This window comes from Idiotropiscis lumnitzeri, chromosome 20 (genome assembly GCF_059441095.1).
Source record: "Idiotropiscis lumnitzeri isolate Australia: NSW breed Sydney's pygmy pipehorse chromosome 20, RoL_Ilum_1.0, whole genome shotgun sequence".
Classification (NCBI taxonomy): Eukaryota; Metazoa; Chordata; class Actinopteri; order Syngnathiformes; family Syngnathidae; genus Idiotropiscis; species Idiotropiscis lumnitzeri.
The window spans coordinates 5148219-5165265 of NC_142410.1; the positions used below are offsets into that span (position 1 = coordinate 5148219).

Sequence of the window (17047 nt, forward strand, 5' to 3'; positions counted from 1 at the left end):
TAACGGTTTCACTGTGAATGTACATAATTTTTCGTCTGGCTTTCCATCAATGGTGTTATATAAGCTACTGGTGACAAAGGCGGTATGATTTAAACTTTTTGCGCATCCAAAAAACCTGGAAAATTAATAGGAAGGATGTGTAAACAGCTCCCTGTCTCCATCTAGTGGCCAATTTTGAAAATGAACATTTTTACAACAAAAAGGAACGTAAATGCACTTTTAAATTCATTATCAGTCTTGCGACGTAATACACATAATAAACAACGCTTGAGGCAGATTTGAATTCTTTTTAATTTTTTATTGCTTAAACTGCCATCTGGAACAATCTATACCAAAAAGGATAAACATCTTTGCACATATAGGAGATCAAACTGAATACAGGGAAGAATAGAAAAAGAATGGTCCTCTGATCACTTGCAGCTCAGAGCACTACAGGCCCACACGGATCCGCTCCAAGGTCGGAACCAGCGGGGGTGACTGACGACTACTGTAAGCCCAGGAAAAGTTCAGCTAAGGCAAACCGGGACAACTGCAGTGTGGCTAAAACATTTAAAACCCATTGCTGATGTTGCTGCTATTTACACGGAGACAGTAGTCCGACAAACGCCTTTGTCCCTACCGAGAATCTTTGTCCTGTGGCGCGGGATGGATAGGAAGCGACTAAAGGACCGCCTGAGCGTTAGGGCAACACGTCGTGAGGATGATCGGGTTGTAATCGAAAAAAAAAAAAATAAATTCACTCATGACTACACGGCAAATCAGTATCAGGAAAAAATGACAAGTATGAAGAGAAGCTGAAATCACTTTGATAGTAGCATACTCAAGAAGTAACAAATCAAATATTCAATGAAGCTGTCGCTTCTGCACAAAGCTGCTGTTCTCGTGCTGAGGATGTGGAACAACATCATGCCGAATAAGCGCAGAGAACAAATCACAAGCAGATGAAAAGACAGCCGCCGTTTTCCAGTAAGCAACAAAGCAAAAGGTTGAAATAAATAACTCGCTCCTGATACATAAATACCTCCGATGTCCATTAAGTTGTGTGTGGGCGGAGTCGGAACCCATTATTACACAATACAATTACATACTGTTGTGTCGATTGACAAGAAGCATTTATTTACTTTGTGGCACTGGACAGCTAAAATAGAATTTATGGAAAAATAAGTGTTTACAAAAGACAGAAGATTTTTTTTTTTTAAGATTACCATCACTCCAAACCATAAATTTAAGAATAATAATAGTCATTGAGTCATGGATCATTTAACTAGAACATTTTGATTACAAACCATAGCATAAGTGACCAAGTTATTTGGTAGATAATAAAAAACTGAATACTGAAATACACAATACTTGTGTTTTTTTTTGCCCCTTTATATATACTTTCGCAGATTTTTCACTTCAAGTAGAGGTTTTCTACTGATTAGGACAAAAAAGGGTTTGAGCGGGGGGAAAAAAAAAAATTCCTATTCACGGTAACGCTCCAAATAGAAGGTAACGTTTCATTTTATCGCGCAATAAACATTTGGCACCAGCCTGGAAGCTGCACACTAAAACTCAACTTTGAGATGTCTTGACATCGACTCATCTTATCGCTCAGAAAGCAAAGAAACAAAAAAAAAAAATAATTCAAAAAGGAGCCATCACGTCTGACTGACTGACATTTGGTGCAATCATCAGCTTCTGCTGCATGAGTCTAACGGGACTTGAAAAAGTCAAGAAAGAAGAAAAATCGGTCTGTAACAAATTCGCCATGTGAGGTTTTTGATTGTCCTGTCTTTTGAGAGCCCACATCTTCCTAACGAATGTTGCTTTGCCTTCGCTGAAAAAACAAAGCAGAACCAGCGGATATATGACATTAGGTAGCGTGATGCAACTGTGCCTACACGGTAACGTTACAGCAGCTGGTACAAGCGCTGGTGAACGGCTAAAAGTCACCTCCGGGTGACGGGTACGTGGGAAAGAAAAGAGGGTAACTCAAGAGGAGCCGCAAGAGAGAGGGAAGAGGAAGAAAGTGGCGGAAAGCAACTTGCGTTGGTGGACCCGAGGTCGAAAAAGAGCGAAAGAGAGGGACTTGAGGGGGAGGGACTTGAGGGGGAGGGACGCGAGCCCCTTCAGACCGACAGCGAGACGAAGCTGTTGTACTGTTGGATGTTGCGTTTGAGGATGTCCGAACACGGGCCCAGGACGCGCTCGAAGCGAGGCCGGTCCAGCTTGACGCACTTCAGGGGGCCGCGGGCGACCACGGTGGCGGCGCGGGGGCGGTTCATCAGCAGAGCAATCTCACCTGCGTGAAGAGCGTAACAACAGACAGAATTATATAATATTCAACTTTATAAAAATATGCAAAGAAATAAACGTGATTTTGATTTTTTTTTTTTTGCTTCAGTTCAGTGGTCTCCTTCTGGTGTGCGCGTCTTGGCCACATGGGGGCAGTATATTAGAGACAATTGAGAAAACTCAATAGGAGGCTGGAATATTAGTTGATAAACAAAAAAAAAAAATAATCACACACAAGCACACATCTAAATTAAATAGTTGGTGAAAATTAACTCATCAGAACGAAAAGCGTGCAAACTTATACACTTTAAAGTGGACAAAAGCACAACAATGAAATGAAAATAGCGCATGTACCTAGTGGTGAAAAATCTGTCAGTTTCAATGAATCCTAAACCACCTTGACAAAAACAGTCAATTTTTTCAAAATAAAGGCGGAAGTATTGCTATCAATAGCTAAAATGTGAACACTGCACCAATGAAAGAAATTGATAATCCCAACAAGGAATAGCTAGAAATCCAAAATCAGCTGGAGGCACACAATAATTTACCGAAGTAGTCCGATGGTCCTAATCTTCCCACTTCGACAAACTCCTCGTTCTCTGAGCGACGCTGCAACACCGCAGCAGAACCCTGGAATATGAAGACAAAACATACGCACTTGAGTTCCATCTGATGCTGAGCACACCTCTTTGGTGGGTGCAACGGATTGGGCATTTACCTCCAAAATGATGAAGAACTCATCTCCGGGTTCTCCCTGCACCACAATCTTCTGGCCGTCCTCAAACTGGACCGGCTCCAGTGCGTCGGCGACGGTCAGGCGCTCCCACTTGTCCAGTGACTCTGAAGGGAACGCAGAAAGGAACAAGCCACCATGACGCATTGTTTGAGAAGGCGGACTACCACTTGATTGTGGGGGGAAAAAAAACAAAAAAAAACAAAACCTACCTAGAATAGACACTTTCCTGAGGAATTCTTCATACATCTTCCTCTTCCTCAAAGTGCTTCCCTACATTCAAAAACAAAACATATTTTTGTTAATATTCTCAGCAACCATGTGACTTTGTCCCGAGAAGCGAATCCCAAAATCTGGTCACCATGAGTATTCTCCTGTAGCTGTCTCTGTCGATGCCCCACAACTTGACGTTGGTCTTGGCTCTGACAGTGGCGGCCCTCGGGGTGCCGTAGATCAGCGCCAGCTCTCCGAAGCTGCCGCCTTCGCCGATGCTTGTAACCCATTCATTGTTCACGTACACCTGGACAATTGAAAAGGAGGTACATTTTTTACAATCGGACGCCTAAAATCTATTAAGGCATTGTGTTTGCGTGGGATGACAGAGCACTTCCTTGTTTACCCGATTTCTAATTTTGTCAATCTTCAGAAATCAAACGGGAAAATACTCACATCCATCTCCCCTTGATCAATAACGTAGAAATTGTCGCCCTCATCGCCTGCGGACAGAAAATAATTCACAATTGACCCTCATAAAGCTGGGACTTGATTTGATCGTGTCATTTCGTCAAAACAAACCCACCCTGCAAAATAACGGTTTCCCCGGCGATGTAGGTGACAGGAAACATGGCGTCAAATATGTCACTGCAAAGAAACGTTTGGGAGTTAGCCAGAGTTGATCAAACATGAAGATTAGATTAGCTGTTCTCAAACTGAGGTGCCGCGAGCTATAAGGACTGAGACCTGCTGCAAATAGCAAAAATGCGCACCCCCACCCCCCTTCCAATCACCAAAAGGTTTCTAGTCGCCAAAAGATGCCACAAAATGACATTGAGACACTATTAATTGTCTAAATGAAACTCCTCCTCTTACTTCAACATAGTTCCTTGTTTGACTGACGTTAGGAGTCTTAGAGTCTCCTTGGGGAAAATGTTCGCCCCTCTCATGGTTCCCATGACCCAAAAAGTTTGAGGACCTCAGCTTAGAAGGAAAATCAAGTTCACGTCAAGTACCTCCTCTCATTGTCATCCAGGTGAGAGAAGAGCACATTCTTTTCAATAGCTTTGGCTAAGGCTGCCATTGTCTTGTAGTCCTTCGGAATGACCTGAAGTAACAACATGTGTCAGTCACTATGGATTGAAGGAACCGCTTCAACCAAGCATGTCACCGAACATCTGATGTGTGCACCTTTCTGACGTAGGAGGCGGCATCCTCCTCTGTGTAAACCTCAGCGCTGAAGGCTCCCCGCCGCCTGCGACCCTTCACCACGGGGTTCATGGGCGGGGACACTTCCTCATCGCGGGAGTCGGAGCGCGAACTGCTGGCCTTCTGCTGGTTCTGGATCTGCTTGGCCTCCTCCTGGCGGGGAGGAGGGATGCAAGAGTCAATAGAGTGACTGCTTCCTACAGCGTGGAAACGAACTCAACTGCAAATTTTGAGTTGAGTGTAAATCGCAAAATGGGAGTTTAAGGATTTACCATTTGTGTAAAGTACAACAAAACAATGTTTTATGTGACATGGGTTGGTGATTCTGTGCATTTATAGCCATGGCGTAGATTAATGATGGGCAAATGAAGATTTTATAAACCACGGAACCATTTAAAGAAATCGCTCAAAATGGTTTGAAGATTAAAGGCTTCAGTGATAACGACATCTGGTGGCGAAAACTTGAACTGCAGTCAAAAATACCAAAGCGGCTTTTAGGCAGTAAAACATATGTAAACACACACGGAAACAATGATTGGATACCTAGTTCTTCATACTAAAAAATGTTTTTGTGTATTGTGACAGTTTTTCAGTCAAATAATAAATTAATTTAAAAAAAATAAATAAATAAATAAAAAAATCAAGCACATGGCCCATACCTTGTTTAATGCCGAGCTAAGAAATGTTGTGAATGTAATTTAATTATTTTTTCCTGAAGTCTTAAGTAAGCAAAAGTGTGAAACAATGTTACGCGAAGAAACCACGACTCATATGTTCACACATTAAAGTATATACATTTCTACATACAAAGTAACAAAAACTAACTGAAAATGAATATCGGCTCCATATATCGGTTCTCGGCCTACTAAACCACTAACAATCGGTTTCAAACTCGAAAAAAAAGCATATCTGCCTATATCCAGTCAGAACACACTCGCACCATTTAAAGTGCTTCTGCTCAACCCCAAATAAAGTTCAGCTGTTCTCATTGGCTTTTGAGAGGTTAAAGATGAGAAATGAGTGACCATTTACATTTACACAATTAACTCATTGACTACCATTGACGGATAAATACGTCAAAGATACATTTTTTTTAATTGGCTGGTAGTGAATGAGTTAAGAGGCTGTTAAAATAAAAAGGAAAAATCTATGATTTTCACTTTATAATCCCCTTCTTTCTGTCCAGCGGGCAATAATGTGGTGGTACGCACCTTCTCAAGCCGCTCAAAGTACTCCCTGAGGAAGGCCATGGGCCGATCGGGCCTGGAGGTGCACAGCTGGACAATGCAGTCCTTCAGCAGCTGTTGAATGTTGTGTTTCTGCACGTACTGCTCGCACTCCCTCAGGCTCCGCTCCTCTTCGCTGCTCGTGCTTCCAGAAGCCATGACGACAACCGCAACCTTGCTTGATGACCTCTAACCTTGGGAATCGGGGAGAGAGAGCCAACAGGAAGAGGGAAAGAAAATAAAAAACAGATGATGAGATCTTCACAATGCCACAAGAAGTTACAGGATTACAAATGAGGTCTATTTTAGTTTCAATGTGAGAAATGGGCCAAAAAAATAACAAGAATGTGAGAAAAATAGAACCGGAGCGAGAAGGCAAAGAGACGTTCCTTGTTGTGTAGCAGCAGGCCCAAAGACGGTCATATGATGTCTGTCTTCAGACCGCAACATTTTTCATCTCCTCCAGTCAAGTTTGATGTCACAAAGACTGGCTATGAAAGTGTGTGCGTCATGCACAACGCATGCGCATTTTTGCTTTTAAATCAAGTCACAAACCAGAAGCGTGACATGTCTCTCGTTTGAGGTTCCAAAACTGCTTCTCAGAAAAGCTGGTCATGATCATATGATCAAACTCTTAGATGACAGCGGAGTTGTATCAAACAGGAAGGCCTCTAAAGTTACATTTCGAAACTGCAAGTATCTGTAAACCACATCCGTCCTGTGCCTGCAAGACTATGCGTCATTTACATGCAATTTGAATTACAAATAAATAAGCACAGCCACTTACATTCTATTTTTCATCAGAAGCTTAACGTCAGGTCATGGTCAAGCCCAAAAATTACTGTCCACTGTTTCTATACAAGGCAAAATAAACACTGTGCTACCTTGACTTATGAACAGACTTGGCTGATTTAATTTTTTTTTTTTTGTCTTGAGTTGCGCAACAATTTTTTCATTACAATTGCGAGATAAACTTATCAACAAGTGGAAATTTGGCACGCAGTGAGCAAAACTTCCAAAAAGAGGCCAAGACACATTTACTGTCAAACTAAAACTTTAGAGATTTACACATTGTGTATTTAACCAAACCACATCCATTTGCCTTACAAAAGTCCTCATCTTAATGCGAATACACAATGCAAAATGTCATAGACTGATTAACAAAATTAGCAAGATGTTGTGGCAGTTATAAACCTTTTCGCATGGTGCAACAACACAAGTAGACAAACAATATACTAGTACACAAGCATATATTCTTTATGGTTTGTGAAAAACAAATATCACTGCAGCTTACAGAGTCTTTTAGTCGTGAGCGTCTTCTAGACAACCGATATTAAGTATCGGGTATCAGAAGGCTGCTGATACTCGCCACCAATGCTGAAGGCAAAAAATAAATAAATCTGGCATCAAATATGTGCTCCTCTGCAGTCGCTGCTTGACACATCGGCGATTCATCAACATTGTTGGAAAGAACAGTCTTTGTTCATATTTTTTTGTCATGGTGTATATTGTGAATATTGGCAGGTAATTTATTCAGAATACTACACAAACCAGGTGAGATGTACTAGAGATATTATTTATTATTATTATTATATTTATTTGTCAAGTGAAATAATTTCTACAACATTAAATTCGTCTCATTATCTTTAGTCAGTTATTCGAAATAAATTATTGGGATGCTCAGTGACCTTGCCAAACAAGCGGCAGTTGAATATGCAGTATGAAAAGACCGCCGTTGGTCAATGAAGTTATCATTGGAGTTATCATTGTGTGCAGTGTGCAATGACGTCTAGGTCAGGGAGTGTTTGTCCAATGCAAAGCCTGACCAACCGGTGAACGACACATATCCTACATTCGACAATAAAAAGCCGTCGTTAGAATTGCTTTGCATATCTGCCTTGTGTAAATTCCGCGTTAAAAGCGAGCTAGAGGTTTTGATGTATAGCTTGCTAGCTCCGTGCAAAGGCAAAGCCCTCTTGACGCCATCTTGGGTTCCATCATAAACAAACGCGAGACAAGAGAAAACAAATTTCACCTATGCAGAGGTCATGTCGTGCGTCAGCGCAGGGGAAGATGAATACTCACAAGATGTCGTAAAATCCTACCGAGCCCTTCGACAGCGACTCGGGACGGGTGGCGTTTGTCAATGGCAGTAACCGTTAGCAGCTAGCGCTCCTTCGATCTTTTTTTTCCGAGCCCTGGACCGCAGCCCCACCGGATACGACTGCAAGCCAATCAGAGGCGTTCACTGACGTCAATTCTCCTCGTTCTGACATGTGAGCCCGTAACCCTTGGCAACCTTAAAGGCGCCGCGTCCAAGCGAATGACGTCAAGGAGCTCATCTTGAACTGGAGGGGGGGGGGTGTTTGGGTGCAACACAAGAAAGACTGTTCTTTGAAGTGGGATATTATTGTTGTCTGTTTTTTCCCCAGAAGTATGTTAATTAAATGTATTTCTCATAATTAATTTGCTCATGCTTGAGGGTATTTTTTTTATTCATGAATGCAAGTATGGTAATCGATACTATTTACGATATAAAATTTTTGAATAACTCTAATAACATAAAGGCTGTGAAAACTATTAATACTTGTAAAACTTTTAAATTCTTTGAATGTATGTGACACCCCTGCCATTATTTTCCCCCTACATTCCATACTAATATACTGTTATTTCCTCTTTCAAATATGTTAATTTAATGAACATATTCTGTTCTGTACTTGTTTTCTACTCTAATAAAGATTTTTTTTAAAAAGCCACACAAGTATCAGTTATGGCGGGTCAGTGTTTTGTTTGGTAATGCATTACGCATGATAGATACTGGCCATAATACTGTATTTTATTTTCTCGCAAAGTTTTAAACCGGACAGTGATTTTAAATTAGATCAGCAAATCGGTGCTGTTGTTTGATTCAGCTTCTTACACCTTAGGCTGCTCACTGAAGTGAAGCCCTGTCTTTCCCAGCTGCACTAAGAAACAGTAATCCATGCCTTCGTTACATCTCGGCTAGATTACTGTAATGCACTTTATTTTTGGAGCCAGCCAGCACTCCCTCAAGCGCCTCCACCTGGTGCAAAATGCTGCTGCTCATGTTTTAACTGGACCTTGGAAGACGGATCACATTTTCAAGCCCACAAAATGTCGGTCATCACGAGCCTGGTAAGCACCCACACCATTTTCTTGGATGCGATAAATACTGTGCAGACTGCAGACCGAGGGCAGTTACAGGAGACGGCTCTACGGGTGCCACCCACCCTGCTGCCTTTATCTGCCGCCTGCCATGACGGAAAAATCACCTCCGGTCCTCCCTCAGCCTCATCGCTCTTGGCAGAACACATTTTTAGCAGCGAAGAGACACATTACCAACATAATGAGGCACCCACACCTCCGAGGGATCCGATTTGGGTGTAGCCAAGCGTAAGTGAAGATCAAGAGGATTATTATGTTTATCACTGCAACGGGCTCAGAGGTATTGAATAAACTCTAATTTCGGAAAGGTACATAAAAAATTACTTTTCATAAATGTGTTTTTATGTGTGGTTTTATTTATTTTGCGTTGGATATACATACATGGGCTGTAATAGTTTTAAGCACAAAATGGAGGCTCAGTAGGTTTAAGCCCAGCAAATGATTTTCAAGCTTTCATTTGTTTGCCGACAGTCAACGTGAGCGCACACTCGTCTCGGTCCTGACACAATCATTCTCTTTTTCATAATCCCCACTGCAATATCCCCTCATTCATTTTTCACTGTCATCATCCTCATGTCAGGCCGTGTAATACACACTCGAGTTCATATGGCGGACCCAGAGTTCCAAAATATATTAAAAATTCGACTTGTGAACCAGCTGAGGAATAGAGGAAGATTACATACTCTTACAGAGTTTTACGGTGCAGAAACGGATTCATAAACTCTGTCGTGCAGGTAGACAAGTATTGAAGAACGCACATGGTGTGCTTTCTTTGTGTTCTTTTGTTACCCTTGTGTCTCGTCAACTTGTCTGTATTTTTGTTCCATGCTTTCTTTCGGACCTTGTCGTTTCGTTGATGTTATCGTAGTCCTTTGTGAAAGAACGCTGATTGTATTGTGTATTTCATCAAAATAAAACGTTTGCAAAGCTCTTATTTTATTTTGAACAATGGTCAAACTGAATAAGTTTAAAAAAAATGGGGGTAGGACAGCATCATTCCCACCTTGTGTGATTCCGCTTAATTGTTTATTTTTTTTAATTACAAAAAATACAAAATAAACAATGATTGTTTGGTAAATGGTAATCAAGAAAAATGTTTTTTTTAATACACCCTAATGCGACAAAAGTTGATCAGATTATTTGATTAATCCAATAATCGATTGTAAAAAAAACGTTTCAACGATTTATTTAATATTTAGTGTTTAGCAAGCCTTTTCGTAAACATCACCTCTGTATATTACTTTTTTACTTGTTTTTTTGCAACACAAAACTTTATAGAAATATATTTAAAAGTATATTTAACATTTGACATTTTTTGGCCTGCATGTCTTGTTTCTGCCGTTCCTGAAGGAACGTAAAAAGAAATATCTACTGCACAGTAAAAAGTGGGTAAAACTCAAAATATTGAATCCCCCCAAACAATTGTTCATTTCATCTTATTTATTCATTAAATTTGTACTGGTGCAATCAGGCTAGCGTCAGTAAACTTTGCGTGGCCTGACATAGTCGCGAACTGGCCCCGGGCCATCGGCCCACTGTTAATGTCGACCTTTGGCCAGTGCGCGTGAGTGTGAATTCTTCTTCATGCTCTGCGATCGATTGGCGACCAATGCAAACTCCAGGTTGTTGTTTCGGTTCTTTAAATCGTTATATAATACGATGTAACATATATAGTGTAAATCCAGCGGCCATATTGAATTGAATCAACTACCCAGGAATAATAAGTAAAATCATAACCTGAAAATCAAATTGAGGCATAGTCTGTGGTCTATTACATGGTGATGTAAGGTCATGTTCACACTGCTTATTCTGTTATTTTAAGACGACAAGGAACTCCTTGACACAAAAAGTATTCGCCACAGCTCAGTGGTGGAGGCTGGAAATAATGACTTCATTATTTAGCATTCAAGATTCTATTTAATTCTGAAAATCCTGAGGCAGAAATAGCTTTGAGTTTCTCTTCACTGTGCTGACTCAGTGATCATTGCTTATTATTGCATTTTTGTATAATTTCCAAATATGCAAGGGAGAAAGCTGGAGGGATATTAGAAGTTAAAATATGGCGCATAAACTTCTTACATGTAAATCACAGAATGCGTTCCTCTTTGAGTTATGTCACGCGAAATATGCAAAAACATTTTCCTCCTCTACTTCTGATTATTTCTCTCCTGTCGTTTTGTTTGCGCTAAGAGACATGACCAATGAGATTGCAGCCAGTCACTGACTCACTTGACTCACGGACATAAAGTACAACGAAGAAGAAGGAGTAAGCTTAGAAGAAGAAATAAATCAAGTCAGGCTAAGAATCTGGTGCTGTACAGTATTTGTGTTTGTCAGTAGACATAAAAATAAATAAATAAATAAATAATTCACACTTAGTGATGATGAAAAAAATGATTATTATGTGGCTGCTGGACAAATGTTAAAAAGATGCAGTCTTAAAAAAAAAAATAAATAAAAATGTGAAATTTGAAACAGGACTGTCATCTGCTCTTGGTTTTAATCCTTACTTGCCCCTGTTGCATCATCTCTGCCAAGACCGGCCATTTGGCCACTTTGCCACCATGCCCACAAAAAAAATATACGGTGAGTCATCCCGTGACATGGAGAAGAGGAACATCCATTTTGGTTGAACAGATTACAAAAAGGACAGATGGGGGGCATTGGGTTCGCAAGACGAGTGTGGAGGGTTGCGCAGTAAAGAGCGATGTGGGACATAAAAGTTCCGGGTGGATAAGCTTGGCGTGGTGGGCGCTGATGTAGAAATGAGGGAGAGGCAGTTGCAGCAGAACGAGCGAGCGCGTGGATGAGTCACCGCTAACCACTCGCCATCCTTTACAGACAAACAATCTGGAATTTGATTACAGAAACAACCGCCCCCCCCAAAAAAAAAACTAGTATGAAGAAAAATGAGCCAAATAAAGGCGACTAAAATCTAATGAAAATTATTCAGATAAAACCAGTGGATATCAAAGCAGATTTTTTTTTAATTATAATTCCAATTTAAAGATCTCTATTGTTGCTTAGTATAGGAATGAACATAGCACAGTAGCAGGTTGGGAGTTTTGCTGCATGCGCCATAAACGTGGATCCCCTGATTAATTCCAAAGGGTACTTTGGTGGCTTGGTAATGAAGTGCTGACTCCACAAATGAAAATGTGCTCAGTGTTTAATTAAAAGAGAACGACTGTGATGTAACACTTTCATATCTTAATGTTAACAGTGGTTTATTACACAGCATTGTAATCTGTAGTGAGAAAAAAAAAAAAAAACGACGTTCCCGTTCCAAATCAATAGATGCTATGAAGACCAAACAAAACAAAACGGAAGAGATCCCCAAAGTATTTCTCTCTCAAAGAACAATAAAGTGGCGGGATGATAACAGGATGTCTCACTTGAGGGTAATAAAGACAATTCCGATGTCTTTTAGCCGAGAGGAAAGATGAACTATTACGGGAAACGTACATTTCTTCAGTGATGCAACTTGAGTCATTTTAAACGGTTTATTAAAGCCGAGCTCTCCAGGCGACGTTAGGCACATGGTAATCATCGGATCATCATTGGAGTTCTGATTAGAATTTCTCATGAACTTGCAAAATGCAATTATTTTATTGCGGCGGCCCAGACAGGCTTCTGCGAAGGGAGCAACAACAAAAAATGAAGAGAATGGATGCTTTGATTGTGAGTGTTGGCAGACAGCAGGAGTTTAAGAATAAAACTATGTGCTTTTGTCCACAGGCAACGGATAGTTGACGATGAGCGTGTGTGTGGGTGTGTGTGTATACCGTCTACAAACTCTACTTTTTGAAACCATCCTTTCATTGTTGATTCCAACTCTCATGTAACGTCACACTGGGCGATAAGCAGATGGATGCGGCCGTCAAAACAAAAATAGTGTATTCTGGAGACTGTGGAAAATACGCAGCAAAATAACGGGCGACACATCCACGCAAGTTTGGTTTCATCACAACGCATTTTCTTCCCACAGACAAGATGACCAAGTTAATCATCGAAAGCGCGAGAAGACCTAAGACATTGCAAGTCTGCGGTTTAACGGTGTGAAAAAAACCTGAGGATGATGTCCAGCCACAGATATTATTTGACAGTGGTTGCCAACCACTGGGGCGCGGCCCGGTACCGGTCCGTGGGGGACTTCGGACCGGGCTGCTTAGATGGAAAAAAAAACTAAACTTGCAATTGACTCATGTCAAGATGCTAATTTTCTCGGTCACATTTTGCTATTATTAAACCCACTAGCTAGCGAACAATAGCACGCGCGAACAAGTCGTATGAACCAACCCGTGGCGTCAAAAAGGTTGGGGACCACCACACTAAATCAATTTTATTCGTCTAATGCTGCGCGAAACATAATCATCTGGATCCAGATGTCTTATTTTTAGACTCTCCGTATGATTATTTTGTGCAACCACCTGAATCACATGACACTTGCCACAGATGATGCTTTCGAGAGTATACGAGCTGAGCTGTAACCTCAACAGCACCTGAGCCAACTCAGCAACACATGACATTACAGTGACGCATGCGTCAAGACCATTAAGCTTTCTCCTGTGCTCTCAAGTGCCACTTGGCCACAATCATACTCATATTTATATTTATTTTTTTCGGAGCACAAACAAGCCATTAATGCGCTGGGAGGCCACTATCATGTAGCTAAATAAAGCTGTAGGTCCAGGTGACCGATTCAAGTAACTGATATGGCTGTGTTGACATGGATGGAATATTAAAAAAAAAAAAAACACGCACAAATGTCCAAATTAAACAATAAAATATGTAAAACAGCTGAAAGTGAGGGTGGCGGTGGTGGTACTCGAGGTGAGCAGAAATCAAAGATTAGGATTGACTCAGGCATGCTTTTCCCACCATTGCCACGCCTCTAAAGTGCAATACTTTGACCAATGGTGCCCAAGTCTGGTCCTCGAGATCCCCTCTCCTGCCTGCTTTAGATGTTTCCCTCCTCCAACACACCTGATTAAAGGAGGGAAACATCTAAAACTGGACACAACTTGGGCACCCCTGACTTAGGTCATAAAAGTTTGTTAATGATTAGTATCAATTCAAATTGAGCGTTGCCGTCATCGTAAAAGTCGAATTTTTGATCCAGCTCTTGTTTTGAGGATGAAATCATGTAGGTGTGCGGAGTGAACTGCCCGTTGAGTGTGCATGACAACATTCAAGCACCCTTCAATAATAGTTGCGCAGAACTTGAAATCTCATTCCACATCCACTCAGTTTGTTGCAGCAAAAATAAAGAAAAATAGCATAGTAGAATTCGGATCTCTTTAAAGGATGCCAATTAGCATGCAAGGTGCGCAACATTCCCAAATACATGCACACACACTCTTCAGGCACTCCCTCATTGTCATTAATCTACATTAAAAAATATCCAATAATTCCACCACATAAGTAATTATGATGAGCGGTAATCATGACCTTAATGTCTCATCAGCAGATTTATGATGTAATCCAAATATTTCTGCCACATAAGGATATGGCCAGATGTTTTTGTGATGCTTCGTGAGCGTAAATGTCACACACATTCACTCAACACATTACAAAACATTCAAGAGAGGTACAAATAACTCTCTCAATATGGAATCGAAACACACCTGTGTGTCATCAGCCTTGTCCATGAATATTTTCCAACGAATCAGCTATTGCTCTACGCCAGGGTTGGGCAAACTTTTTGATTGGCGGACCACAATGGGTAATAAAATTTGACAGAGGGGCCGGACCAGGAGCAGATGGACGGAGTGTTTTGGTAACCTCACCTCATCAGAGAAAATAAATACATTTAATTTTAAATGAATGTGAATAAAAGCATTACAACAATAAATATGTATTTGTAAAACCACAATATTTAGAATATAAAACATTAACAAGGTTGATTCATTTAATTTTTTTCAAGTTTGGCGGGCCGGATTAAAACATTTAACGGGCCGCATGTGGCCCCCGGGCCGTAGTTTGCCCACGCCTTCTCTACGCACACCTATGCCTCATTCCCCTTAAATCAGCTGTCTCGAACCTTTGTGTTGATGGTTTCAGCTGCCCCAGTATAATATAGCGTGTACCGCTTTTGTGACGCCAATTACGTCTTCACATTAAAGCCAGGGTTATATCAGTAATTTTTTTTGTTTTATCGCTCTTCCAGTACACAAGAATGTATTCATGTTAACACATCTTGTTTGACATAACGCAAAAACTCACCTCAAGTGTCATTTGGGACCCCGTAATTAGCACCTATTTCGCGAAAGCGGTGGGCCGGGCCAATGAATAGGCGGAAGGTGCTGTGGACCATAAAAGAGGTACAGTAATTTCCCACAGCAGGGCACAAAGGCAATTTAGTTGACTTTTTTTTTTCTCCCTTTAATTCTCTTTTTATAGTTCTGTTACATGACTCAAGACACACCTTCCTACACACTTTACATGAGATTGGGCCTACACAAGCTCTGTTTGTGAGCGGTGATACATTCTTATTTTGGTCTTTATATCATCATGACGTATGGAGAAATTATTTTCTTATAAAGTATGACTCAATGTGTGTCAAAATTCTGTAAATGAATGCGGAGAAGGACCAAGAGTTGTTTTTCTCCGTTATTCCTTGAACGATAGATGAGAGATTTTTCAAAGAAAACAACCTTTGGGAATGAGCCACATGCTGCTTCACCATGTCGAGGACTAATTAATTCGTCTTACCAAGTGAAAGTGACATAACTGTTACCAGAATTTAGAATTTGCTATTCATAATACAATACAAACATTTCAATCAGTTTTTTTTTTATTGATGCAAGGAAACAAAATGTCATAAAATCCAACTTAAGTACAACAAATTTCATGACCGAAAACGTTTTTGCGTCATTTTGTTCAGTCGATTAGCTCTTAAAAAAATATCTGAGAGCTGAAAACTCACCGACTGGAAGCAAGGGCTTCCAATTAGAATATGAATAAAATGAGAAATTCCACTTTTTCTTTCTTCGTGATTCTCCATATCCTCCTAAAAGCTATATCAAGAAAGCATCGCTTTTATTATCACTTTCCTTGTGATACGCTCCACTATCATGGTCATCTGCACTTTTTATTTTCTCTTCTCCAGAAGTAAAAGCTGTCATTTGAGGAAACTCCAATCCACATCCCCTGTGGGTGTTTTGCATGGCTGGGAGTGACAACAATAACAGACAACCAAATAAAAAAAAAAAAAGGTGGCAAGCTCCAGCAGTGTGCTAATAACATTCCTCTTTAAATTCACATTTGTGTTTGTTGAACCCACAAGGTGGAAAATGCAAAGTCAAAGCTTGTTTTCTTTACATGTGTTTGAGATGTTGTCGATGAGTGCAAAATCGAATAGCTGCGTGTCATTTCCACAATTACGCCCACACGTGCACTCATCGCAAGTTATGAATGCAGCCGCTGTGTTATTTGTGGAGCGTATGGCTGGATTTACACTTGCATGGTTCAAGTGACACCATTCAATTTGCTCTCAAATAGCACAATAATGGTAGAGTCAATAGAATAATAACACTGTTTTAATCAGGCCTCTTCTAAATATGAAAACACATCTGTTCCGTATGGCAATTTGGATGTCTGTGCATACATCTTGGTTATAATGGAAGAAAAATCTGATACAGGCATTAAAATAGGTCGGCAGTGTTAATCAAGCCTATATGTTGAAACTACAAATGGCACAGGCAGTGAGCAAAGAAATGCGAGAGTGGAAGCGTGGCAGATCGCAGCCAGCAGGCCAGGTCTTCCACTGAGGCTGTCATCTGGAGAGGCGACGGGAAAGGACAAAAGAAAGGCAGAGGAAAGCACCAGAAACCACCCTTGCCGATCATAAAAAAATAATGCAGGTTTTAAGATTCTCCTGCATTGGCCTTCCTCTCAGCTCTATTTTTGTTTTATTGATTTTTTTTTTCCTATTTATGACAGTCTTTTGGAAGCATTCTCACTTCAATAAAAAAAATAAATAAATAACACATTTTCCCAATAATAGAAAGTCAACCCAATGCAGTGATCTACAATTGTAGTCGTGCTGGGAAAATGAAGCTTCATGAAGCACCGGTGATATTTTCTTCTCCTCTAGAAGGTGCTCTGGAAATTTATGACATTTCCTCTGTGTTGTTTAACCAAGAGTGCCATCTAGAGGAGACAAAAATGATCCCAAGTGCTTCATGAAGCTTCATTTGTC

General features: G+C 40.6%; 1 protein-coding gene across 1 annotated transcript; it reads right to left on the reverse strand.

Moving 5' to 3' along the window:
- Positions 1-277: 277 nt before the first annotated feature.
- On the reverse strand, positions 278-7910 carry prkar1ab (protein kinase, cAMP-dependent, regulatory, type I, alpha (tissue specific extinguisher 1) b). Its single transcript, XM_088284585.1, has 11 exons — positions 7744-7910; positions 5644-5852; positions 4415-4585; positions 4240-4331; positions 3810-3871; positions 3680-3726; positions 3372-3530; positions 3223-3283; positions 2996-3117; positions 2826-2907; positions 278-2284 (listed from the first exon to the last, which is right to left on the reverse strand). The coding sequence occupies exons 2-11, from the start codon at positions 5815-5817 to the stop codon at positions 2112-2114; spliced, it is 1143 nt and encodes a 380-aa protein (XP_088140711.1). The 5' UTR covers positions 5818-5852; positions 7744-7910; the 3' UTR covers positions 278-2111.
- Positions 7911-17047: the final 9137 nt, after the last annotated feature.